At 45.7% G+C, this 26,832-nt stretch overlaps 1 protein-coding gene across 3 annotated transcripts in view; it reads right to left on the bottom strand.

The window, feature by feature from the left end:
• Positions 1 to 7,574: 7,574 nt before the first annotated feature.
• ppp1r37 (protein phosphatase 1, regulatory subunit 37) overlaps positions 7,575 to 26,832 on the bottom strand; it is a 78,228-nt gene continuing 58,970 nt past the window's right edge. For 2 of the 3 annotated variants that reach the window (XM_056283734.1, XM_056283735.1), the window contains 9 exons: positions 23,494 to 23,613; positions 18,807 to 18,957; positions 18,398 to 18,553; positions 14,806 to 14,918; positions 10,906 to 11,047; positions 10,647 to 10,813; positions 8,435 to 10,421; positions 8,195 to 8,292; positions 7,575 to 7,975 (listed from right to left, as the gene is read on the bottom strand). In XM_056283734.1, coding sequence (XP_056139709.1) covers positions 8,204 to 8,292; positions 8,435 to 10,421; positions 10,647 to 10,813; positions 10,906 to 11,047; positions 14,806 to 14,918; positions 18,398 to 18,553; positions 18,807 to 18,957; positions 23,494 to 23,613 — 2,925 coding nt within the window. In that variant the 3' untranslated portion in view covers positions 7,575 to 7,975; positions 8,195 to 8,203. The remainder of the gene's footprint in view (positions 7,976 to 8,194; positions 8,293 to 8,434; positions 10,422 to 10,646; positions 10,814 to 10,905; positions 11,048 to 14,805; positions 14,919 to 18,397; positions 18,554 to 18,806; positions 18,958 to 23,493; positions 23,614 to 26,832) is intronic. The other variant, XM_056283736.1, reaches the window with a different exon arrangement.

Genomic DNA, 26,832 nt, shown 5'->3' with positions numbered 1-26,832 from the left:
TGTCATCCCAAGAAAGGGCGAGTTCAGCTTCGAGGTTAGCAGCCAATTTACAGGCTCAGCAACATATTTTTACCCGACAGTCTACAATTCAGGAGTCCCGCACGAAGGCACGTTACTGTAAACTACTAATAAGACACATTAGCCCCTAGCTAACGGGTCTGACCCTTTAGTCGAGCGGTTAGCGATGTCTCCTGCGGTGCGGGCGATACGGGTTCGCGTCCCGGCCGCGGCAGTTCCTGTGGTTGCGTTGTCCCCCGAATTCGCTACATTGGTGTCAGAAGTGGGATGGAGCGACCGGAAGCGCATGCGCCCTGATGCGTGAAGGAGCTGATATGCTTAAGCGCGGGGACGCTCTTCCCGAAGGAGGGGGTTAGTGTAACGTGCATGGATAAGAAGACACGCTGGCTGGCGGGTCTGACCCTTTAGTCTAGCGGTTAGCGATGTCCCCTGCGGTGCGGGCGATACGGGTTCGCGTCCCGGCCGCGGCAGTTCCTGTGGTTGCGTTGTCCCCTGAATTCGCTACAGTACAAAGGTGTGTAGACGGCGTTTTGAACCGGGTGATTTCGCAGTGCCAGCTACAGGTGTGTTAAGGAGGCTGAAGAGAGGAGCTGTCCCCTCACTCTTTGCGTGGAATGAGTACTCCAAACCCCCCCCCCCCAGGCTAGGTGTGTGGAAGCGCCCGCCGGGAGCGTCCTGCTGTCGCCCCTCTGCCAGCTCTGCACTCCTCCGATAATGAGACGGATGTCAGCAGCCGCCTGCAAGAGCAGCACTGTTGCGTGGCTCCTACTCCCGCCGCTTAGGATGGTGCCCTGGCCCAAAACGAGTCAACGAGGGAACAAATAGAGGTGCCCCAGAAACAACCAGAGACCGTCCAGCTAGCGTCCAAACTGCGAGCTTCATAGAAAGTGTTACCGTTTAGTTTAGCTACCAGCTAGCCACTCCGTGCGAACATCATGTGTTTTCTTCATCGAAAGTCCGAATCCCTGCCTCTGTTCTCTCTGTACGCGGCGTTGGTCTGCCGTCAGCCTTCATTTTAAATTGCTGCTGCAGTGGCAGTTTGGTAAGGTTGTTTTTTTTTTAATTAAAACCTCTCTATCTCCACTCTCCATAACTGCACGCCACTACCTGCCAACAGTGAAATATCAATACAAAAGGGGAAAAAAAAGAAAAAGAAAAGAAAAAAACCCCCAAAACAAACATAAAACTAACGGTTAAATGTCCAGTTTTTCTTTTCATTTCAATGATGTTGGACAAACTATGGTTTGATTGGTGTGAGGCCAAAGGGCGGCTGGTTTCCTTTGGCAATAGGTTCAATCCATCCATCCATCCATCCATCCATCCATCCATTGTCCCCATCCATCCATCCATCCATCCATCCATCCATCCATCCATTATCCCCATCCATCCATCCATCCATCCATCCATCCATCCATCCATCATCCATCCATTATCCCCATCCATCCATCCATCCATCATCCATCCATTATCCCCATCCATCCATCCATCCATCCATCCATCATCCATTATCCGAACCGCTTATCCTGCTCTCAGGGTCGCGGGGATGCTGGAGCCTGTCCCAGCAGACACTGGGCGGCAGCCGGGGAGACACCCTGGGCAGTCCGCCAGGCGCACACACAAACACACACACACACACACACACACACACACACACACACACACACACACACACACACACACACACACACACACACACACACACACACACATTCATACCTAGGGACAATTTAGTAATGCCAAGTCACCTGACCTACGTGTCTTCTGACTGTGGGAGGAAACCGGAGCCCCCGGAGGAACCGCCGGTTTCCTCCAATCCGTTTTAACTAGTCGCAGCATGGCGGCAACATGGCGGCAGCCTCACCTGACTGGTTAATCCTTCCATTTTTTTTCACCAAGGGAAACCAACTCCGGCATGTCCTCCTCGCGGATTTGACACGACTACGTCTACAGTAGGAGTGCAATACAGTGTTTCACCACACACACTGGCTAGCATTCACCGCGTGTTGACACACAGAGGGGCGCTGTTTCACTCGTTGTAAAACACTCAGTAAGAAATGGAGAAGAAATGGCAGCAATAGCACAGAACTGCCAAACTGTTTAAAAAAATTTGTTTTTATTCAAATGACTATTACAGAGGGGGGAAAAACCAGAGGAAGCCTGGCTTCCCTTGGCCTCCGGAAGAAAACGCCACTGATTTGTAAGCCTCTTGATATTAACGAGCGAGAGTGGAAAGAGAGAGAGAGACAATTGCTAAAATAAAGAGATTTCATTCAGAATCATGCGCTCTCATTAACCACTAAAACTGCCCTAGCTATTGAATAAGGCAGCGATACGTCTTTCTTGTCTTGGGCAGCCGCTCTCCCAAAACAGGATTTGGCCCTCAACTTTGCCCCATCACGCATGTGGCACCCCAACCTCATAATAAGAGCTTTTATTTCAACATGGCCTCCCCCCAAAAATAACACTACTTTTAATGGTACCTTTCCAAATTGCATATGCATGAGTTCCTCTGTTTACCCCCATTTCATAATGACACTTTTATTTCCTGACGTGGTCATCTGTCACTCAACACAGGGTGGGTGGGGGTCAGACAATGACACTGGGTTGCCCACACATTCAGGCCACAGCAGCAGCTCACCAAATACCTTGGGGATGGGTGGGGTAGGGGGGGGGTCCTATCTACAATGTAGAGCCATAGTGGTCTCGTAAGTGTTGTGTCATTAAAGGCATACTCAGCAAAAAGCCACCTGCTCTCTACTGAGAAGATAACACTACGTCTTCCTCAGTACTGCCTCTTCATCACTACCACTGCTGGTGAGAGTGGTGGGCAGCAGTTATGACGCGGTTATGAGGCATGTGGTTTATCAATAATGTGGTTTATTAACATTTACTGTTTGACTGAATACTCAAAGTTGGCTCAACCCTTGAACATGCAAACTTGTTTTCTTCTGTTTTTTTCTTTCTTTGGCAAAGTTATATATATATATATATATATATATATATACATATATATGTATATATATATATACATACATTTTTTTTGGGGGGGGGGTGTCCTTTGTGTCCTCTTTGTTAAGGTAGAGACAGCCAGAGCACAAGCATTTCATTGTATTCCACACGTGACAACAAAGTTGAACTTCAACTTGTTAAGCATTCAGTCATACAGTACATACGTACAACCCCCCCCCCAAACAACCCCCTCCCCCTCCCCCTCCCCAAGCCTTGCAACGGACGCGAAAGGGAGGATGTGTCGGCGGGTCCCTTTAACTGCGCGTGCTTCAGAAATGTCAGCCTGAGTGACGTCTGGTGAGGCCCTACAGTCTCTATATGATGATGTATACCGCAGCCCCGCCCTCCCGGTGTTATTGTGCTACTCAGTGATGTGCCTCCCCTGTCTGCAGAGCGTCCCACCATGACGGGGCTGTGTAGTCCTCTGATCGGGACACCCACATCTTAACGATACGAGAGGTGTCCCCCCCCCCCAAGTGTTTTGCAGATGCTCCCCTAATCGTAAACATAACAAAATGTGTGTGTGTGTGTGTGTGTGTGTGTGTTTCCACATGGGGGTTGGTGGTTACTGCAGTGGCGGCTGGTGCTAACAATTTCTGGGGGGGGGGGTTGCAGCTGCTGTAATGTCCACACAGTCACAGGGTTATTCAGAAGGACACTGTAGCCTATGGATCTTACCCAGGTTGGTACCCCTGATAAATCCACAGGCTAGAGTGTCCCTCTTAATAACCCTGTCACCGTGTGGCCATGACAGCAGCTGTCAGAAATTGTTAGCACCAGCCGTCACTGGTGGCTAGTCAGTTGTCCTGTGTATCTGTATATGTCTATGCCCCCCCCCCCCGGTGAGACTGGGAAGAGAGGCCAACACGCACCCAAACCCCTGTCGATAAAGAGGAGGCTGACAGACTGTTTGTGTTGATCTGTGGGGCCATCGCTGATGAACAAGAACACCGGTCTAACCAGCCCCCCGTTTCAGTCAGTCTGCCTTTCCTCCCTCCCTACTGGAGAACTGTGCTTCACCAGCCTCTCTGGCTGGAATATATTACTTACACACACACACGCACAACACAAGACATCAGAGCAATGGAAGTAGGAAATCATTTTATTTCAACCAAGATTTGGTCACAAGATACCCATGAATTCAATGAAATCAAACTCCTATGCTGTTGCTCTACAGTAGATTTCACAAGACAACACCATCGCTCAGATCACAGCAGAGCAGCCAGAGTGGAGACTGGACATAACGGTTCGAAGCGATCACATTGAACCAGCGGCGGCGGCGCACTACGCTTCACCACATGATGCTGGGCGTGAAGGACCGAGGCCTGGCTGAGGCCCCACGAACCGACTCGGTGAGAGGACAAGACAGTCGTTGTGTATCAACAGTTGTTTACAACGTCAACCAACTGCAGTATTGCACAGAATTTGTAGCTATCCGATCTTTCCAGTCAAAAGGACACTTTAACTCGGCTCCGCCCCCCCCCGGTGCCAAGGTCTGATCAGCCTGGAAGAGGCGGGAATGTGTGGGGTCAAACGGAAGAAGACACTTGCATAGTTAGGAAGGGGGGCACAGGATGAACCACAGACGTCACCGACCGGACGAGCACAAGGATCCCACACCGACTCAACTGAACGATCTTTCACATCGTTTCTGAAAACCCCTCCCTTCTCGTCGGTCCGCCCGGCAACCGGGCGGCGAGCTCGCACACGCACTAGCGTTAAAAGAGCGGTGTTTTTGTTTTCCTCTTAGACGTGCCCCCTCCTATTGTAAGGAACGTTTGACGTTTTCGGGCCTTCCTTTCGAGCCTGGGAAGGTTATAGGAAAATTACACCTCGACGGTTCCCCTCTCCAACCCCACCCCACCCCCCACCCGCTTGAAGTAGAGGGGTGGATTAGTGCAGTCTGGAATTCTTTCAGCAGAGATTTACAGTAATACATATGGAGTCCAGCTCTCAGCCGGCCCCCCTGCCACTGAGCCTGCCCCACACCCTCTCTCCGGGAGACGTGAACCGCCTCACCCCTCATCAACACACACCCGTCCCATCGATCCATCTACACGTTTCCATCACAGCCGCTTTACGGCCGAGTCTCCGCTTGCTCGGCGGTAGCGGTGCTGAAGCGTTTCACGAGCATTCTTCTTTTATGGAGGAAAACAAAACAAACAAGAATCCCATTAGGGAACTTCTGGGCCAAATGGTCCAGAGCTCGTTCCGTTGCTGAACCGTGAACCCTCCCGCTCTTCACACACACACCTACCGGTGGTAGGCTTGTCCCTGAGAGAAGTGTAAAGAAACCTGCAGCTCCCCAATTTACCTCTTGTAGAAGAAAATAAAAACAAAACCAGCCACCGCCATCACGGCCACACCTCCTTTCTAATGCCCCGCCGCGGCAAACGGCCGCCTTTCTTCGTCACCAGGGTCACCCTCCTTAACAACCTCCATCACAACAGCACTGTAGGGACCGTGATGCGGATGTGATTTCATGTATTCGTACATGTATAACCCGCGTGTCTATATGGGTGGGTGGGCAACTGGTGAAGAAAAAAAACAAAACAACCGGAACGTGAAACTTTTCAATCTCCACGCAAAATTTGCAGCGATCAGACAACTCAAAAGAAAACCCTACGCCGAAACATTTCAGGGAAACATTCACAGTCACGTCTTTAGTCATTACATGCATTTATTTGAGAGAAACAAAATTTGCCATACATGTCTGTGATTACCAGCACATTTTTCCTTAAGTTAACAAATTATTAAAAAATGCTAAAAATTAAAGCATTACAAACATTGGGAGCAGCACAGCAATGTTGATTTTCAGCTCAAAACGATTTGGTGGTTGGAGATGAGAACGACAGTGTGCGCCATTCTAGGAAACGCCCGCTTCGCAGCAGGTTTCGAGCTCTCGGTATCTGTGCCGCGTCGGGGGGCACTTCGCCTCAAACATGTCGTGGGGGTCGCCTACACACAGAATGAAAAGTTTTGTTGCCCACCGTCGTTGCACCGGCTAGTGTTCACAGCCACTGAAAACACTGTACACGCCAGCAGCCCCCTGTGGTCATACAGTAGGATAACCTTGCAGAATAGTGTTTCAATTACAATGATATGGGTTTTGCAGCTAAACATCACATATGCTGTCCCTCCTGAACAAAATGTTCACTCTTAGTTTTTCATGACTGCCCCCCCCCAAATATTGCCATTGTCATCAATTCAATCATCTATCTAACCCGCCACCCAACATTGTTATCTTTGTTCCAATTCCCTCCCCTCAAAAAAAAAAACCTCAACTATATATTTGCTCTATTTGAAATATACACCAAAAAGGGGGTAAATCTTTAAAAGCCAACCCCAATGCAAAAGAAAAGATAAAACAAGGAGGATTAAGGGAGAAAAAGAAATCACACACAGAGAGGGGCCGTGTAACTATAAAATAAATACAAAGCAACTGATTTCTCAAAGCAGCAAAACCAAAAAGGAGAGAAAAAAAAAAAACTTTGTATGCTGAACTTGAAGGCAACAGTAACGGTGAGCTGGAGCGGTGACGTGTGATGGCACATTGTACCAGTGGAAGACTGAAAGAATGAGGGGGTGCAAAGACAGACAGAACGAGCGGGGAAGGCCGAAGAGGCGGACCTAGTTTTCTTTATACTCCTATCGAGTTTCACACGACAATGACCAGTTGGACATACAGCAACGAAACTGTCGAGCGAGCCTACAGTAAAAGTGTCCGGAAATGGTGGAGAGAAAAGAAATGTAGACTCTCTCCGTGTGATGAACGGCATAACCCAACCCAGGCAGGCATCTCCTTCTTCCAACATTCGCAGGTTGTTGTTGTTGTTTTTTTATGTCCTTTACTAAAAAGCTTCAGTAGGGAGTAAATCGCCCACATTGGGATTCTAAAAGCAAACCCGGAGATGTTTGTTATGGACACAAGAGCGGTTTTTGGCAGGTGAGAAAAAGAGCTCCAGTTTCTCCACATCAGATCCATGGAGACTGGCTGGAGCGGACTGCCGATTCCTGAGGGCCGAAGTGAACAACAGTGGAGAAGGGGGAGCAGACGAGGGAGGTCACTTTTGCTGAGGTCCCTTTTAGGAGCTTCCGGGGGGGGGGGGGGCACGGACATATACGTACACGGAGACGAAAACAAATATTTTTCGGCTTCCTTGGTTATAAAAAGCCTCTGTCAAGGACTGTCTGTCACCTCTCGATGAAGTGTTCAGCACATTCGAAGGCAGCGGGGTCCTAACAGCGTCAGCGAGGTCCATGACTGTCACTTGTGACTGTGCTGCCAGCCCTGCTTTCCTCAGAAGGGGAGTTCAGAGCTGTGTGCATATGTAGTGTGTGGGTGTGTGTGTATGTGTGTGTGTGGGGAGAAGAAATCTTAGTTCATACATATTTTCCCCACTACAGTGTAAATGGCAGGGATCTACACAAACACACATACTGTTGAGCAGAGCGTGAGAAAGGCCTGTGTTCTGTCTTTGGTTAGTGTTATACAACCCCCCCCCCACCCAACCCAACCCAACCCAACCCGCCCCTTCCACCACCACTTCGTTCCTTTTGGACTCTCCGGCACCTGTTTGTGTGTAGTCTTGACTGACAGAATGTAGTGATATAAGTGTTATTTCTTCCTTCCATTGTTTTTTTTTTCGTTTTCTAAGTCAGTTTTTAAATTTGTTTCAGTAGTCGATGAAGTGTGACCGTAGCGAAGTTCCTTATATGTAGTGACAAAGAATTTTTTTTTTCCATTTCTAACATTTTGGTGTCTTTTATTTTTTTTGTAGCTTTTTCTTGTGTTTTCACGTGTAATGCTTGGATGGCAGCCCCGGGTCTTCGGTTCTCTAAAGAACAGGTTGGTTGTTGAAGAAATGATAGGAACAACAGAAACATCGTGAGGCAACCAGTCGTGTAAAGGAGCCAGACATACTCGCAACCTCCTTCCTCGCAATCCCTGTTGAAGTGGAGAGGACATAAATTAATAAATATGGTGGGCACCAATTTGTCCTCCAATAATATAAAATATAATGTGATTACGTTATTTGTGAGTTTATTGCAAGCGATAATGTTTACTGTATGAGCTTTGCGAATGTTCTGGTAAATGTGTACAGATGAATACTATATCTGCTCATAAAAAGCTTTTTTTGTGCCGAAGGAGAAAGAAGACATTAACCTCTATATCTCATGGTGTGTCTCTCCCAGTCTCTAAACTGGCATCTCGCAGTAGCTCCTCCAGATCCTGTCCACAGCTGAGCTCTGCCGTCACACTCACTATACAAGTGACACACAACACATTTATCATATTCAAGAACAGTGTTTTCCATTGTGACTTAAATAGTGGGTTTTTTTCTTTGGTTTTAGACTCGAGTCCCTAAAAAGCAGCTGTCAGAAGTAATCAGTCTCACACACTCACCGTGCTCCATCACACAGCTGCTGGGCTTGGGGCTTTCAGGATCCAGAAGGTGGAGGGAAAACTCGGGCTTCAGGCCATTGGGCAGCACTGACCCCACCACCTCCCCCTCCACTTCCCCCATATCAGCAACATGCTCCCCCTTGTCTGCAGAGCGCTCATCAAATGACTCCTCTGCCTTGAGCAAGGAGATGGGACCCACTTCCAAGGCCGCTGCACACCCAGTCAAAGCATGTGATAATGTGGTCATGGTGAAATTTTGAGAGGTTTGCCCTAGCTGAAGATTTGGCCTCTGTGTTTCTTCTTGCGACCATAGGGCAGGTTCCTGGACAGGAAGGACTGGCTGCGCCATTTCCTGTTGATCTGGTTCAGTTTGCTGCTGCTGCTCTCTGGCAAGCTTTGGTGTTGGTTCTCTTGTCCTCTGACAGTCCTCTTTTTCTGCAGCACCCTCTCCGGGACTTTGATTCTCTGACAAACTCACTGGTGCCTCCTGCAGCCTTTGTTGTGCAAGTGTCTCTGTCTGCTCCCTTTTTTGGGTCTGTGGCTCCGGTGATGAAGAGGCTAGTAGCTGTGCTTCAACAGGGGCCATTGATTGCTGCTGCTTTTTGACAGCCAGGGGCATTTGCTTTGTTTTGTCTGCTGGGATACTAGTCTGTGTTTCACCCAGATCATGTTCTGATTGTTTACACTCTCCTTCTGTACTATCTGGAGAAATCACCGGTGTCTCTTCCTTTTCAAGACCCCAACTCTCCTCCCTCATCCCTTCCTGCTTTCCTTGTGAAAACTGCTGCTCTACAGTTGCAGGATGTAGTTGGGTGTCTGAAGTACTTTCAGTTACTTCCTGAGTAATCTGGAACTGTGTTTGCAGAGGATCAGTGTGAACTGCAGCCTGCTCTGGTGATGAATAAGAAGGTACAACCAATGCTGGGTGAGTCTGTTCTGTCACTTCTGATTCTAGATGGCTAGCTGTTATGCCCTCTGTGGGTTCACATGGTTTAGATGACTGTGGTTCCAGTATATGGGTCTGGTAACTATCTACTGCACTCTGTGTGGAAAGAAAGGCTGTTTGTGAGGGCACTGGGGGACTCTGCTCTGTTGGTTTACAGTCTGTTGACAGAGCAGATGAACTCTCGATCCCCTCCTCCTTTGTCATGAGTTGTGTTTGTGTGGATGCCGGTGACTGGTCTGCAAGGCTCTGATTCACCTCTTGGCTAGGCTGTGATGTAACTGATGAATGGGCATACTTCGTTTCAGGTGCAACAGGATCTGTAGACCTGTTTATGGTCTCTGCAACAGCTTCCCTCATGGGTGCTGCAGATGCACTGGGTTGTCCATTGGATTTCTGCTGCTGTAGTAGTACCTGCTGCTGGTCAGGTGGGCTCTCCACCCGAGTCACCATGAAGATCTTATGGCCTCTCCCTGGGCTGGAGACAGATATACAGCGCCCAGGGGAGGGAGGGGTACCGGGTGGAATCTTGGACTCTGTGACAGTAATCCCTGAAATAACGCTCTGCCCCCCACTGTGTGAAGCAAACGGGGGAGGAGTCATCTGTGAGGCACTGAGAGGGGGCAACACAACTGCTGTTTGGGCAGGGGAAGTAGTCTGATTTGGAGAAGAGATGGATATGGCAGGGACTTTAGATTGTAATGCCTCTTCCTCCTCATCCTCAGTGTCTGATTCTGACTCTAGGATCACTGGTGTAGTCTCTGTTTTAGGGCATGCTTCCGTTTGGCTGCTGGTCTGTCCTTCCTTGCATTCGGTGCCCTTTACCTCCTCACTGTCTTTCCCTCCTCCCTCACTTTGCTCCTCTGCCACTGCTTCCCCCTCCTCTGCTCCTGTTGTGTCTTCGGTCGCAATTTCTGCCATGGAGGCAGACTGCCTCATCTTCTGTTCTGTCTCCTCCTTCTCTTTTGCAAGGATGAAGTTCCTCTTGCAGCCATTCTGGATTTCCGCCAACAGGGCACGCTGGGTCTCGATAAAGCTCTTCACCTGAGAACAGAAAGGAATGCGTCCTGAACATGTGACCTAAACCACAGGTTTATTAATGTAAGATGTCCGACATTGCCAGTGTTATTTGTACCATCTATATTTTCAGTAATCATGTCAATTCCTCGGCTTTCTCCCTTGAAGCCATCTACTTTACAGATTTTACTCGTCTCGACTTTCTTTACACACAACTGTCTACGACTGTGCTCTTCCCCCTCCCTCTCTCACGGTCTCTTTCTTGGGTTCCCGGTCCAGGTCGAGACGCAGCAGAGAGGTGTTGACTTTCAGGGCCAGGGACAGAGCCATCAGTCCACCTGTCTTGATCTCATTCTCCCTTAGGTCGAGACGAAGCAGCCTGGGGCTCTCAGCAATAAACTCAGCTACAGCAACAGCACCTAGAGGACAGACGAGGGAGGGAAAGGGCAGTTTAATGACTATCAAAAAGAAACCAAATGACTGAAAGAGTTGCACAGAAAACTGGTCAAACCTTCGCAGGAAAGCTTTGTAGAGGCCAGCCCCAACCTGAGTACAGAGCGGTTGGCAATCAGTCCATCCTTTAGCTTGTGGACCCCTTCATTTCCCACTGAATTATGGCCCAGGTTCAGAGTCTCCAGACTTTGGGTGCATGGCTGAAGGAGAAGGGAGAAACAGAGGAGGAGAAAAAGTCAGAAGGTGGAACCAGAGGATTTGGGTTAAATACTTGAAAATTCAACGCTATGATGAGGATTGGTAGAGTGTAAAAACTCAAAATAGTCAGAAATACAAACATTGCAGCAACAACACTAAACTTAAGTAACAAGTTGCCCCCATTAAAAAATATTGCTGGTGACAATCAAATTTATTTTACTGTGTTTTTACTGTGATAAATTTAATCTGTGAACATCTTACACAACATTGTACAGGTTATGAATCAGTGGCCAAAACAGTCATGGGATATAGTAAATCAGTAAAAAGGGAATACTGAGGGTAATTTTGTGTGTTCTGCATCATTGCCCCAAGCTCCAGTGATGAAAACACTGTTGGACAGGCTTCTTAGAAGGCCTGGATTATTTGGTCTCGGCTTCAACTTCCCCAGAAGGCCTGAACAAGTGCTGGTTTTAATTTCAGTGAGACATCAACAGAAGACAACTATCTGTTCCAAAAAGGACATGGACTGCCATGTCTTAATCTTTCACAAGTGATGTGGGAGGTTGAAGTCAATGTATAATTTAAGTGTGAAAATTATACTTCGATGGGAAACGACTCTTTCCCTCTTGCTCCTGACAACTTCAGCTACATTCATTGCTTTTCTAGAAGCTTTGAAATTAAAAATTTTCCAGAATGAAAACTCCAAAAATAATCTAAAACCCTCTGTAAGTTGTTTACTTTATTATTTGCAGACGAGAAAATCAGTCAACGCAGCATCTCATTCAATTCCTTTTGAGGCTTTCGACTGTCTCCTGTTTCTCAAACAATTTCACAATACTGATCCAGTGGTGAGCTATGTCGCGCTTCTTGTTGTCAGTAGTGCACTCATGTTGTCGCAGTACTCCACATGGCCATGTCGCCTTATGCCATTACGGATTAAGTATTCACAGACCAAACAGCCTCCGGCATCCCCGCGACCCTGATTAAGGATAACCGCTTTGGATAATGAATGAATGAATGAATGTTATAGCTTTAAGCGTATATACGTCCTGCAGGCTAGGGCTGTCCCCCAATATGACTCAGTGGTGTCATTTTCTAACCACAACACTGAACTCAGCTCCCCAGAGGAAGACAGATGGGCGATGACAATGCTCATCACCATTCAACAAAAAAGGAACTACTGAATTCAGTGCCACACTATCTAAACAGGCCTTCCCTGCTGTGACTAACTGTAAACTCATTGTTGTAATGGAGGAGTTGGATGCACCTTCCCAAAAAGAAACTGTTACTGTGGCGCTAAACCCAAAAAACATATACTTCAAAAACCACATCCAAGGATGTAGGGTAGCACTCACCAATTTGAAAAAGGACAGGGACAGTGCCTAATTTTCACCAATCTATTTTGGCCTACTGCTACAGGCCGTAGGCCGAAACGTTAGCATGTTTTGCTAGCCAAAATAAATTGGTGAAAATGAGGCACTGTCCCTGCCCTTTACCAATTGGTGAGTGCTACCCTACATCCTTGGATGTGGTTTTTGAAGTAATGGTAAACTCACGCCATGTTGGCCAGAGCCAGAGGGTGAAGCACAGTGACACCTACATAAGCCTGAGTTCATATCTATTTGTTGACCAAGATTTGAATAAACAAAATATTTGGTGTATTAGTGAAATGACAAAAAAACAAAAAACAAAAAAAAACAAGGGCGCTTTCACACTTGGACTGATGGTGGGCTTGGGGGTTTCCACACCTGAGATCATTTACCCCGAGAGTTCAGTATGTTTACACAAGTGCGAAAGCTGTTTTAAAACTTGGGTGTGCACCAAAAAATGTAGTCTTGAGTCTACTTGAAACGCAGAGGCTGGGGTCTGCTTCATGTGAACTGTATTCTGGTTAGTGAAAGGTGTGAGAGAATTTTTGTTTAATTCGAGTGATTTAGCCGCTATTGAAAATGTAAGTTTTGATGGAATGTCGCACAAACACCATTTCCCCAAAAATAAGTGACGAGATGATTACAAAATAGTATATAATAGTATATGGCTGGACCGTGTATGGCCAATGTTCGAAATTGTGGCCAATTTGTTACAGGGATAGTCAGGAGTAGTGTCTATAATGTAAATTCCTGGATATTAAATGTCCCTCTGCAATTTTCTGTAGTGGCCCCGGTAATACTTGTTGTTATAGTGTACTGAAGTAACATATCACATGACACGGTTAAGCTACGTTAGAGTAAAAAAAAAAAAAGAGCTAAAAATACAGTTGCAGGAACAATCATCTACTTCTATGTTTCTATCTGCGGATGTCTCTCATTTTGTAAGACTCCCTCTGTTTTGAGTGTTTTTTCATGTTATTTGGGGTGCTTTAACTGTGCCCTCTCCCTCATGCCTCTCAGTACACGGTGAGCGGTTTTCTCTCCTGCTCTGCTCTATGTTGCACTGTTACAGTGTGTAACCAGATGTGGAAAGAGCAGCAACATATTCCGTTCTTAACGTTTCAGTGGTACCCATGAGTATCAACATATTCTGTTTGCTAGCATGCAAAATGTGGGATTAGATGGCACCGTTGCGCCGACTCATTTTAAAAGAGCAACAGCCAATAGAGAAACTCCCACTTCCGTCTTTACCAGGGACGTCGTTGGTCGGCTGACCAACAGTGTAACTTCAGTGACGTTGTTGGTCACCTGATCCAGCCGTCCAATCGTGTAGCTTGTTCTCTCAGTCACTCTAAACATGATTAGTCATGGAGATTCGTGGTTGTAGGGCTGGCCCCGCCGGCTGGTCAAGCCAAAAAGAGAATTAACTGAGAGACTGGATCAGGTTAGTACACTGAAGGAATATATTCAAATTGTTTTTCTAATTATTGTTCCATTTCACCGTTATAGTTTCAGTTGGCGTATTAAACCTTATCTAACAACAAAACTTAGATAAAACCCCAAGTTAGGGGCATCCGGGTAGCGTCGCGGTCTATTCCGTTGCCTACCAAAACGGGATCGCCGGGTCGAATCCCCGTGTTACCTCCGGCTTGGTCGGGCGTCCTTACAGACACAATTGGCCGTGTCTGCGGGTGGGAAGTCAGATGTAGGTATTTGTCCTGGTCGCTGCACTAGCGCCTCCTCTGGTTGGTCGGGGCGCCGCCCGGATTAGCAGAGGGGGTGGATGGAGCAGCGACCAGGACGGCTCAAAAGAGCAGGGTAATTGGCCGGATACAATTGGGGAGAAAAAGGGGGAAAATTAAAAAAAAAAAAAAAAAAAAAAAAAAACAAGTTAAAAGTTTGAGAGTCCCTAAATGGTGCAATATTACTGATGTGATGCAGCAAGGCCAGTCACTGTGTTCTCCACTATTACAGTCCCCCCAAATAAACATTAGCAAAACTCATACACTTGTGCTTTCATGACGCCATGTCCAAAAAAAGTCTATTACCACCTCTTGAGGTTGTTTGAGTAACTAGACTACTCCGCGTGGAACACACTTTTGTTGTATTTACACCTGGACTTTACAAACACAACATCTATCTGGACACATTCCTAGGTGAAGGAGTCGCATGTGAATGGAAGCAGAACTCCAGCGGCCAAAATGTAAACAGATCCAAGAATAACACAAAGGGGACAGGGAAATGAGTGGAGGGTTTTTTAATTCTGCTATTTTCAGTGAAAATGTAATGATATTCAGAGTGTTTTAGCTTGCTACGTAGCCTCAGTTGACTAGAAGAGTTTCTCTCACTGTGTGACACTGGCAGTTTTGTGGCATGATGGGAAAGCCTACCAGTGCAGCAGCCAGGTAGCCCATGCCGTTGTGTGTGAGCTGGTTATTCCACAGCACCAAGGTGACCAGGCCTTTCCTCTGTTCTTTCAGCCCCTCACATACATAGGCTAGACCTGTAAAGAGACAGAGAGAAAAGAAAGAGGAAGGGGGGGGGGCAAGAGAGAAATGACAATGATGAGAAAGACTGAGAAGGAAAGACCTTCAAGTGTTTTTCTCCACTCCCATGAACTACACTGCATGCTTCATCAGATCTGTCTATGCCAGGGGTGGCTGTCCATGTGTATGCAGGTTTTCATCTCAGCCGGACTCCACACCAGGTGATTTCACTGACTAGCAACCCTTCAACTAAAGAGGAAGAGTGTATCAGTGAAATCAGCTGGTCTGGAGTCGGGTTGGAATGAAAACCTGCACACGCATGGCTCTCCATGGCACACGGTTAGCCAACGCTGGTCTATGCACATAAATTCAGCATATTCTTGTAAATATCCTTATACATGGGTTTGTACATATCCCCGTCATCTTCATGCAGACTATTTCAATGAGAAATTTTCTGATGAATGTACAAACTCATTGTTGGACCTACGTTACTATGATCAGTCCATTATGACTGTTTACTTATCTGATACCAAGCACTGCACATTTCAATACTTTTGGCAGATTTGAGTTCCTAACTTACTCATATTCCTCTTCCAAAGTCATTTTCTTGCGATCATATACATAACCAACTGAAACAAAGTAGTCCCTATGTCCTAAGTAAGATTTGAACCAATTTAGCACATGTCCGAAAAGTCCAACCCATTTCTCCAGTCTGTCTAGAAGTGATGCATGGTCGATAGTGTCAAAAGTAGCACTAAGATCAGGTAGCATTAAGACAGGTTTTGCCAAAGTTGGTGTTTAGACGAACGTCATTTAAAACCTTAATAAATGCAGTTTCAGTGCTGTGGCGGACCTGAAATCCTGAAATAGTTGAGAGTGACAAAGGAGGACAGGATTAGGAATGAGTATATTAGAGGGACAGCTCAAGTTGGATGGTTTGGAGATGGTGGCACTGACAGAAAGACAACAGCCAGAGCTGGAGGTGGCAGGGTTGAATATGCTAAGATTTTCGTTGAGAGTGACAAAGAAGGACAGGATTAGGAACGAGTATATTAGAGGGACAGCTCAGGGTGGACGGTTTGGAGACAAAGCAAGAGAGGCAAGACTGAGATGGTTTGGACATGTGTGGAGGAGAGATGCTGGGTATATTGGGAGAAGGACGCTGAATATGGAGCTGCCAGGGAAGAGGAAAAGAGGAAGGCCAAAGAGGAGGTTTATGGACGTGGTGAGGAAGGACGTGCAGGTGGCCGGTGCAGAGGACAGGAAGAGATGGAAACCGATGAGCTGCTGTGGCGACCCTTAATGGGAGCAGCCAAAAGTAGTAGTAGGTGGATCCGAAATCCTGACTGGATATTTTCCAGCAATCCATTTGATATAGGTGGCCTCATATTTTTGGCTGCCATAACAATGCTACTGACCTGTCTAATGTTCTCAACTTGATCTTTATAAAAGTGGGCAAATATTTTAAATATGCTGTTGAGAAATTTGTCAGTTTATTAAAAGCGGGAAAACAAAATGCGTGTATTGTTAATGTTTTTGTTAATGTTGTTAGGGAATAAGCATTGTCTAGCCTTTCTTAATTCGAGGTTACTAAATATACGCGTTCCTTTTTATATACATTTCTTTCCTTATAAATGCCATGGTAGATCTGAAATGTTCTTTTCCGCCTTCATGTTCTGCTCTCCTGCGCTCACTCTTCTGAATGTTTAAGGAGGGAGTATTTCTCCAAGGTGCTTTTTGCTTGCCAGATTTTTTTTTTTTAAAACACTGACTGGTGCAATGACACTTCAAATTTTACAATTAAAATGATCTAAGACCTCATTAACAGGAGTCGAAGTGAGTGCCAGTAGCACAGATCCGGCTCGGATGAAGACGGCATTCTCATTGATAAAACACTTCTTGTCTGAACCGGTTCTAACACGGGTGACGGGAGTACCACACATATCGAATAAAACACAGGAGTTGTCAGACAGAGCGAGGTCACAGAGATAATTAAGTCCTGTGTGGGCACTTTCATATGCTGAGCTCACCAAAAGGTTTCCAGAATGGCAAAAAAGTTCCTTGGTGCAACTGTCATCGGGGTTGGCAACATGAATGTTTAAGTCACCAGTGACAGCCAATAATTCAGCAAAGTGAATTAATCTTAATTCCCCCCTCCTGGTTTTTTCATAGTTAGGACTGAATGACATTCAGTAGAGTCAACATCCTTGCCCGCGGTTTGCAAAGACATTGAATATGTTCAGCCTTGCAGGACTTAAAGCTCAATTCCGATTTTTTGCTCAAATTCATTGTTTTGTATTATCGTTCATGTTAATTGTCAAAAAAAGACCCATATCTGGGGCGCCCGGATAGCATAGCGGTGTATTCCGTTGCCTACCAACACGGGGATCGCTGGTTCGAATCCCCGTTACCTCCGGCTTGGTTGGGCGTCCCTACAGACAAAATTGGCCGTGTCTGCAGGTGGGAAGCCAGATGTGGGGATGTGCCCTGGTCGCTGCACTAGCGCCTCCTCTGGTCAGTCGGGGCGAATACTCGAGGGGGGAACTGGGGGAATAGCATGATCCTCCCACGTGCTACGTCCCCCCTCCTGACACTCCTCACTGTCAGGTGGAAAGAAGTGGCTGGCGACTCCACATATATCGGAGGAGACATGTGGTAGTCTGCAGCCCTCCCCGGATTGGCAGAGGGGGTGGAGCAGTGACCGGAGTGGCTTGGAAGAGTGGGGTAATAGGCCAAGTACAATCGGGAAAAAAAAGGGGGGGCATATCTGATATCAGTGCCAAAAGACATCCATCATAGAAAAAAAAAAAAAAACCTCACACGCGTAAACAATGTTAATGTCTTGTGACCGAGTGCATGCCAATCATTTTTTTCCCCAAATGCAGACTGATTGTGACATGTGCTCTCTAGTTTAGCTTCAATAGACACGGCTCCCCAAGTAAATATAAAATCAGACTTTGCTGTCTTTCCAATCACTTCAATCTGTATAATTTTTTTCCCCCAACAAACATCTGCCATGACCACACTCACATTAGTGCCCCACGTGTGTCGCAGGAGTTTTTCCTAATCTCATTGGACCATAGTTTACAGAGCCATGAACAGTGAGAAGTCGGTGGAGATCAAGCCCTGGTGTTGCCACAGGCCCGGCAATTTGTACTATGAATAATGACATTAAATGTGTACGGATTCCAACTTCACCATAAAGCCTTGAGTCGCACAGCTGCAGAGTCAGACACAAATCTGATCCAGGACCACCTCTGCAAGTGACCCAAATCAGAACTGAATTTTTTTTTGTATTCCCACTCTTAAACAATTACAATCTCTGTCACATTAGAGAACAAATCCAGAACTGTTTAAGATTTAAGGTGCAGTTTGAACGTCGCCATTGAAATATATGCACGTTAACAAACCCTGCTTTACTAGAACAACTCCCTTTTCCAGAGAATACAAGAGTAAAGGTAATTCAGATTCAGAGGGTTTCATCCTTCCTCCATACCAGAATCTAGGATATGATTGTTGCGCAGGTCCAAGATCTGGATGTTGTAGTTGAATTTGAGCAAGTTTCCCAGCTGGGCTGAGTCCTGCAGGCCATTCAGCTTGTTGTCTGCCAAGTACAACTCCCGCAAGTTCATATTCATCTTGAGGGCAGTGGCTGCACAAAGAGAGAAAAAAAAAGGGTAAGGAAAATGAAGGAAGACAAGGGAAGTGAATAAGAAATAGGAGAGGAGAACACAAGGAAGGATAAGAAAAAGGACGAACGTGAAACTGGCAGAAGAGAAAAGTAGGCAAGGGACTTTATACTCAGAGACTATTATTCATACAAAGTAAGACGAAACACTCCAATGACACCCGACTTTGAGAGAGGAGGTACTTCTCCTCCCCCTCCAGTCCATCCCTCGTCTTACCCAGTAACATGAGAGGTCTACCAGACAGGCCAGCATTCTCCAGGTGGAGGACTGCCAGGCTACCACTGATCCTGAGGGCCCGTGCCACAAAGGGGGCTGAGTGGTCCAGCAGGGGGGTGTTCCGGGCATCAAGGTACTGCAGAGAACTTGTCTGAAATGAGGAGAGATAGAGGCACAGATACACAACAAACAGATCAGAAACAAACAGATAGAAAAATACACAAGTATGCACACTAGAAATAAGCACCTCAGACATAATACAATGTAATTGTGTAAGAAAAAAACATTCACACAGCCATGATGAAAACAACTTCGTGAACTTCTTGAGCATAATATGAACAGAATTATAAGAGCCAGGTGTAGGTTACAACCAAACAGAAAAATAGGAAATGTAATCCATATAGAGGCATCCCCACCCATCCATTATAAGCAATCACACACAGCCAGACTGCAGCTGCACATAAAAACCAATTGGATTTTGTGGTAATTTGCTCAAGGGTGTTATGGAGGAGCTCAACCAGTCTACAAGAGGCTTTGAGGGGTGGTCCCTAAGCTTCTCTGAGATAAACAAATCCTGTCACCCATTGAGCACTCATTAACATGTGTAACCAGGGAACACACCCTTTGGGACAACACTGACTTGAGGACAGACTTAACTCTTTATCACATAGTCCTATGTAATGGATTTGCATTTTTGGGGGGTTATTATGTGCATTTATTAATTTAGCTTTATCACAAAGACAGTTTTTCTTTTGGCAAGAGGTACAGAGCAAATGATGTGGGAGTAACTCTGACAATAATGGCAATTCCTTATCACGATAATATGAAAGCTAATTTCACTGTTTGAACACGTATTTTTGGCGACCAAGTTGAATGAATAAATGCAAACGACACTGGGCCTCGCACGCTGATCACTATGAAAAAGCTGATGTCCTGCCACATGGCTCATGATGCTGCCTGCTGGTGTATACAATATCACCTCAGGTCAATTCTAGTGTCATGCAAGCGGAGGCATTTCCAAACTAAGAAAACGCTGAGAAATATCAGTGTACTGACTAGTGCAAGGCCACAATGGTGGTTATTAACAGTATAACAGGGTAGTGACAGCCGTGTGAAAACGGTACCATGAGAAGTCTGTTGTGTTACACTGAAGACGTTGTATTTGGTCAGACACCCATTTGACAAGAGGCAAAATTATGATTCCTTGGGGACTGGGGTTCGCGCCCCGGTCTCGTCAGATCCGACTATGGCCGGACTCGACGAAGCAGCAATCATTGGCAACGCTGTCTTCGGGAGGGGGGCGGAGTCGGCTTGTGTTCGTCACGTGAATGCGTCTCTGTGTGTGTCGGAAAAACAGTGGTTCGGCTTGGAGTCGCCTTGTCACGAAAGTGGCGAGGCGGTCTCCTTCGAGACTGCCGACCGGAGAGATGCAGTTGGCGAACGCATGCAGTGCGAGGGTGGGTGTTTGAATTAAAATAGGGATCGATTGGCCACTAAATTGGGAGAAAAAGGGGAAAAATCAGAAATAAAAAAAAAAAAAATTATGATTCCTGACAAGACTTAAGAGTGCTGACAGAGAACGGCGGGGCTGCATCACCAGTAAAAGAGAAGAGTGCAGATCACCCACAGATCATTGGATGGTTCCTCTGTAGTCAACTCGAGGAGAAAGCAAACATTAAAGGGAAACATATTCTTTAACCTAAGCCCTATTTTACTATCATTATGAGTCAAATCGAGCAGTGGCTCGGAGGAGCTAGAGTCAGCCAACTGCTGTGCATAAACCTTTGGGGTAACAATGCTTACCAAATAACATACACTAAAATCAATCTTTTTTTTTTTTTTTTTTTTTAGCGCCAACAGGCTCAGAATGTTATGAGTGGAGTCTGAAGAGCCTTAGCCACAATATCAGTCATGGAATTACGTATATCTATATAGCTATATACAGATATCCATCCATCCATTATCTGAACTGCTTATCCTGCTCTCAGGGTCACGGGGATGCTGGAGCCTATCCCAGCAGTCACTGGGTGGCAGGCGGGGAAACACCCTGGATAGGCCATCACAGGGCCCACACACACCCACATTCATACCTAGAGACAATTTAGTACGGTCGATTCACCTGACCTACATGTCTTTGGACTGTGGGAGGAAACCGGAGCCGCCGCAGGAAATCCACGCAGACACAGGGAGAACGTGCAAACTCCACACAGAGTTTGCATGTTCTCCACACCCGGGATGACCCACCAAGGTTGGGACTACCCCAGGGCTCGAACCCAGGACCTTCTTGCTGTGAGGTGACCGTGCTAACCACTGCGCCACCGTGCCACCATACAGATATCCATCCATTTTTAACCCAGAGCAGAAATCTTGCTTGTAATCCCGCAAGGAGTGAGTTGTTGCAGGGGGATAACAATGGAAGTGTGACAGTTGGAGAGGAGCGGAAAACATAAAATGAAAAAAAGGTGTATCACTGTGCTGACTGAAGGCTGACTTGGATTGTCTTTTCGTAATGGTAGGTGTTTTCAGACACCCGTCAAAACTTTCTGAGCCTGTAGGTGCCAAAAAAGAAGAAGAAAAAAATAAAACTGTTATAGTGGATGTTACTTGGCGAATGCTCCAAAAGATTACATTGCAGCTCAGTGTGCAGCAGTCAGCTAATGAGAGCTTACTCAATACTGAAACCATTTAACATTCTGTACTCATCACTAGGTTTGACTCCTAATAATAGGAAGATACGGCTTAAGTTAAAACATACTGGAGTTTTCCCTTAGGATTTTTTAAAAAATTATTATTCTTTTTTTAGGCGAAAGCTTGAAAGGGCCTTAAAGGGTAATTTTGGTATATTTAAACCTGAGCCCGATTTTCCCATCTTTTGGGGTCTAAATGACTAATGGGGACAATTTTTTTTGGAAGTGGTCCAGTACTGAGTGAGAATGATTCAGCCGGCTGCCACGAAACAGGCCGCAATGTAATCCTTGGGGGCAACTGGATGGATGAAGAACTCCTCGAAATTAAAGAGAGGATGAGGAGAGAGCGAGAGAGCAAGAGGGAGGGAGAGAGAGACAACAGACAGAGGAGGGTGAACCAGCTTCCTTGGCTGACGGTAATCACTGACCTATGCAGTTGGCGACCGCGGGTCAGTTTCATATGCATACACGTGCATTCATATACTGGTTTCATAAACCAGTCGCCGTCATTCCACAACAGGATGTGAGCCCAGGAAGTTGAATCGGTTCATCTGGACACGAAGTTTAGTGGGAGAAATGTTTAATCACTCAACTAAGTGATTTTGTCAGTCTCAGCTGACTGTGGGCTACCCCCAACCTTACAAACAGCACAGTTGCATAACGTCCACAAAGTCATTTAGATGAGTGATGAAACATTTCTCCCACTAAACGCTGTGTCCAGATGAACCGATTCAACTTTCTGGGATCACATCCTGATGTGTAATGACGGTGATGAAACCGGCGTATATAAAACTGGCAGTCGCCGATTGCTGGTTTCGGTCGATGACTACTGCTAGCCAAAAAAGCTGGCTCACCCTCCTCTGCCTGTTGCCTCTCTCTCTCTCTCTCCTCATCTTCTCCTTAATTTCTAGGACCTCCTCATCTGTACACTCTAGCTCAAATAAATACAGGTGGCCATCGAATTTGAATGCCTTACCCACAATGTTGAAACAGCTAAATATTCAGCCATGACTTTGGAAATCAATGCTTGTCCTCTGTGTCTCAAGACTATGCTACCTCAAATGAACGGTCAGTTCTGATGAGATTCGGTGTGACTTTCTTTTGTAAACATCTGAAACCACGCCCCGCGTGCAGACAGCAGCAGCGGGAAAAGGGATGTGACGACTGAGACAATAAGAGAGAAAATGTAAAGAAAAAAAGTCTTTCTCAGTAGGGATCCTCTCCAGAATGTTTTCAGACACTTATCATAATAATCTGAGCCTATCAGTGGCAAAAACAAGCACTCCTAGTGGACATATACTTCGACAGGGGCAATTGCAACCAAGGATTACATTGCAGCCTGTTTTGCGGCTGCTGGCCGAAGTGTTCTCCCTCAACACTTGACCAATTCCAAAAACTGTTGTCCATATTAGTCATTTAGACCTCAAATGATGGGGAAAATAAGGCCCAGGTTTAAATATAGCAGAATTGCGCCTTAAGGCAGTACCTTTACAGGCTGATGACTTTAATATGTAATGCCACATCTTTGGCAGGCACACACATGCATCGCAGGGTGCAGCAGCAGCGGATTTGATATCATAAAACCACTAAATGCCTAAAGGAAGATCATGTGATATTCCACAGTACCGACCTAAGGCTTAAGAAATGCCCTTTCGCTCACTGGGACCAGGAGATAACACACACACACACACTCAGGCACGCACAAGTCCTTTTTCTTTACTGCTGTCTATTAGTGAAAAACATCTCTAAAATGTGTACATGAGATGAGCAGACAGCAACAGTAAAGGTTGATTTGACACGTCTGCCAAGAGAGCCAGCATCAAACCTACTTCATCCATCCATCACCCAATCCACTGCCCACATCTCACCCTTCCAGCTACGTCTTCCCTTTTTTTTTTGTATCTTTAAATTTTTGCTCAGTATAAAAACAGCGGTCCACCTCGATCCCACCTCTGTCCCATTTCCTCTGTGTCTGGGTGGTGGAGACAACAACGCCTCACCTTTCTCATCATGTGGGCGGCGGCCTGCCATCCTCTGGTGCCAATGTGCTTGTTGAAGGAGATGTTAAGGTGTGTGGCCGACTCGTAGTATTCTATCATGTCAAATAGAGCCGACGCGCCCTGAAAGGGAAATAAAGAAAGGAGGAGAGACGGAAGCACAACAGAGAAGGAAGGTTATTAAATGTGACGTAATTCTAGACTAACAGTTCAAATGGCAGTGCCATCATATACTGCTGTTCTGCCATTTACTATGAGACCTGTAGACAGAAAGGTGGTGAGGAACATGGCCCAGGCAGTGTTGACAGCAGCCAGTGGTTGCCCATGCTAACAACCTCTCAGCTTAGGCGAGATATGCTGAGACGCCATGAGGGACTTGGTCTGTGGATGCAGAGACAAGATGCAGATGGAGGGGGTCTTTTCTCTAGAGAAACATCTATGTTATAAAACAGTTTAAAACATTAACCTTGATAATTTTTCAGTTCTAAAAATAATCCTTACTGAAGGACTCCGTTCACTACCGACTACATCACCTGTTCAAATTAACCGTTTGTTGAAAAAAAAAAAAAAAAAAAAAGCTTACGCAAGATCAACCTGACAGGAATAGACAAGCGCAGACCTAAAATGAAACATCAAGGGGGCATGAAGTCATGTCAGGAGTTTGGTCGTGCAGCACCGTCTCTGTTAGGTTAAACCCCGATGGCCACCAAATGGCAGGGCCTAGTTAAACCGACCGACTGCATTCTCAGCAGATGTCTGCTCATCCTCCCTTTCCTTTCTTAGAAGATTTCCATCATTTCATTGCTCTACTTCTACTTCTGATAAAACAAAAATTTGGCTATTTTGTCAGGCACGATGAAGCCATAGGCTTACTGGTTGTCTGTCCCTACCTACCTGTGACTCAACATCTAAAACATGAGCAAACAGTCGCTGCATGCAACTAGCCGATTAAAATTTAGTGCAAGAGCAACCAACAGGGTATCTGCACACAAAGTACAAATTTAATGACTTTTAAGGCCTTTTAATACCTCTAAATGGAAAAAACAATACCATTTCTATGGCAAAAAAACAACAAACAAATAAAACGAATATGACTATAAAAGCAATTTTCTGTGCAAATTAGCTGCAAATAGCTTCCTTAATTAATGAAAATAAAACTATGGAGGTAGACAGTCAAATGGAAAACAATAGCATCAAATACACATATGAGGGCGCTATAGAGACAGGTCAAAAGTTGACAAGCTAAACCAAACGTAAATGTATTCCCTTTTCAGACCCTCTCCAGCAAAAACAATCTGAAGTTTCTTTGACCCTGTTTGTCACTGGACGCTACGTCTCTCATTACGCGTCACAGCTCATCAGCCGTCTTTTATCAATTTCCCCATCTAGCACTAGCAACCGGTCCCGCGTTTCCTCTGCTTGTCTCCTTGGTGTGTTGGTTTTGTTATCAGCGTTGCCATTTTTGCCCCTGCAGTATGCTCTGCTATTTCTGTGAAGTCATCTGCTTTTCTTTTGTGGACTAGGTACCCACAGTATGACTGCATTCAACCTGGCTGTCAGAGAAAATCTGCTGAAGGTTGTCTGCTCAGCACAGCAGTGGTAGTTACGGAGCCTGTAGCTCATGTGGACACATTTGCAGCAGACGAATTAGCTACAACGTTACCACAAGCAGCCAAACCAGCAATGGGCTTACATGACATACATATGTCAACATATGACTCGATGGCCACACTACTTCCTCGAGTGCTAGCGTAGCACAGTGCTTGTGCTTCTCGGATTTAATATGAGAATGTAGGGTTTTCCAACTCACTGTCAACAGTTTGAATGTTTGGCGACAGAGTTCACATAGTGCCCCGCAAAAACTGCTGGAATTTTTAAGCCACCCACAATATTTGTCATCATCTAACCATTTCAGATTGAATTTACATTTAGCCATTTTCTTTTTGCTTGCTGCCTCATCTGTGGCTCACTAGCTACTGCCTCCCAGTCCCACCACCCCTGGCAGTCTAGCGTATGCTAGTTAGTGCAAACACACTGTACATTGCTTGCAAAAATGATCAGGCTGTCGTGGAATATAAAATAAAACATAAAAACTGAACAAAAAATAGCTATACACTCATTCATTGTGCCCCAGAATAAACTTAATGCCTCCCTTCCTATAATTAGACATGTAAAAAATTTTTTTTTCTAGAACTTGAATTAAAAAAAAAAAATCAAGACATTTTAAGAGTTTTTATAGATCCCCAAGGACCCTGAACCAAGAAAGTCTTCCATTGAGGAAAACTGAGACCAACTCCAGAAAGACAGACAGACCACTTCAAGGCTCTGCTATGTAGTTCGTGTGTATTCGAAGAAAGAATTGTGTATACGCAAGTGTGAAGCGTATATCTATCGGTAGCGTGGGCAGAGATGAGTCACACTGACTGGAAGCCAATGGCAGCACTCCCCAATTCATGCTCTTCCTAACCCACCAATCTAACTGCAGTTTATAGAGCCAGCTCCATCACTCCTACCACAGCAGTGGTATTGCCGGTAACAGAGCTCTGCTAAACCAGCCCATCTTCTGAGCCCTCCATTTCGCTCATCTTCCATCCAATCTGGCTCATCCTTCACTACACCAGCCCCAATCTCTCACTACTTTACTTTCCTACACCTCACTCCTACATGTTTATTCTAACCCAGCCCAAGGCGAGACATCCATCTCTGACCGAGATGCTGCACTGTGGTGACTGACTCACCAACAACCATTTCATTACCAACTTCAGAGCGGTGTGCCAGCATGAATATATACGCAGGTAGCTGCATAGTCATTTTTTATTAGTTAGATTTTCCGCTTTCAGTGTGACTGTAATTGAACTCTGAATGCTGACATATAGTAGCATGTAATGATAGCATATGAGTTTTTTGTATTTAATTTACTGCTATGATTTTCTGCAAAGACCACATGGATGTTTGTGAGAGGAACTAGCTGTGCAACAGGCAGTGTGTGTAGGGTATTTTTATCCCACTAGAGATGCTACTCACTCAGGCTGATAAGATCACGACTGGGCATGCTTACTGTGGTGCAACAAATGGAGGAAATACATAATACAAATACAAAATATTCCAACTCAAATATGTTATGGGCCAGATAGATACTGGAATTCGAAAATGAGAAAAATTATGTATGCACTGGACAAGCAAGCTACACTGAAATGAATGGCTGGGAATTTAGTGACGCAATGTACACAATTAGCAATATATTCATAATCTGGTGCAATGAGAGAAAAAAACAAAATACATTCCATATCCTGCCAGTATAGAGCGAGAGGAAGATAGAGAGAGATAGTGGGGAAAACTTAG

Source organism: Lampris incognitus, chromosome 7 (genome assembly GCF_029633865.1).
Source record: "Lampris incognitus isolate fLamInc1 chromosome 7, fLamInc1.hap2, whole genome shotgun sequence".
Taxonomy (NCBI): domain Eukaryota; kingdom Metazoa; phylum Chordata; class Actinopteri; order Lampriformes; family Lampridae; genus Lampris; species Lampris incognitus.
This window is presented reverse-complemented; position numbering and strand designations above follow the sequence as displayed.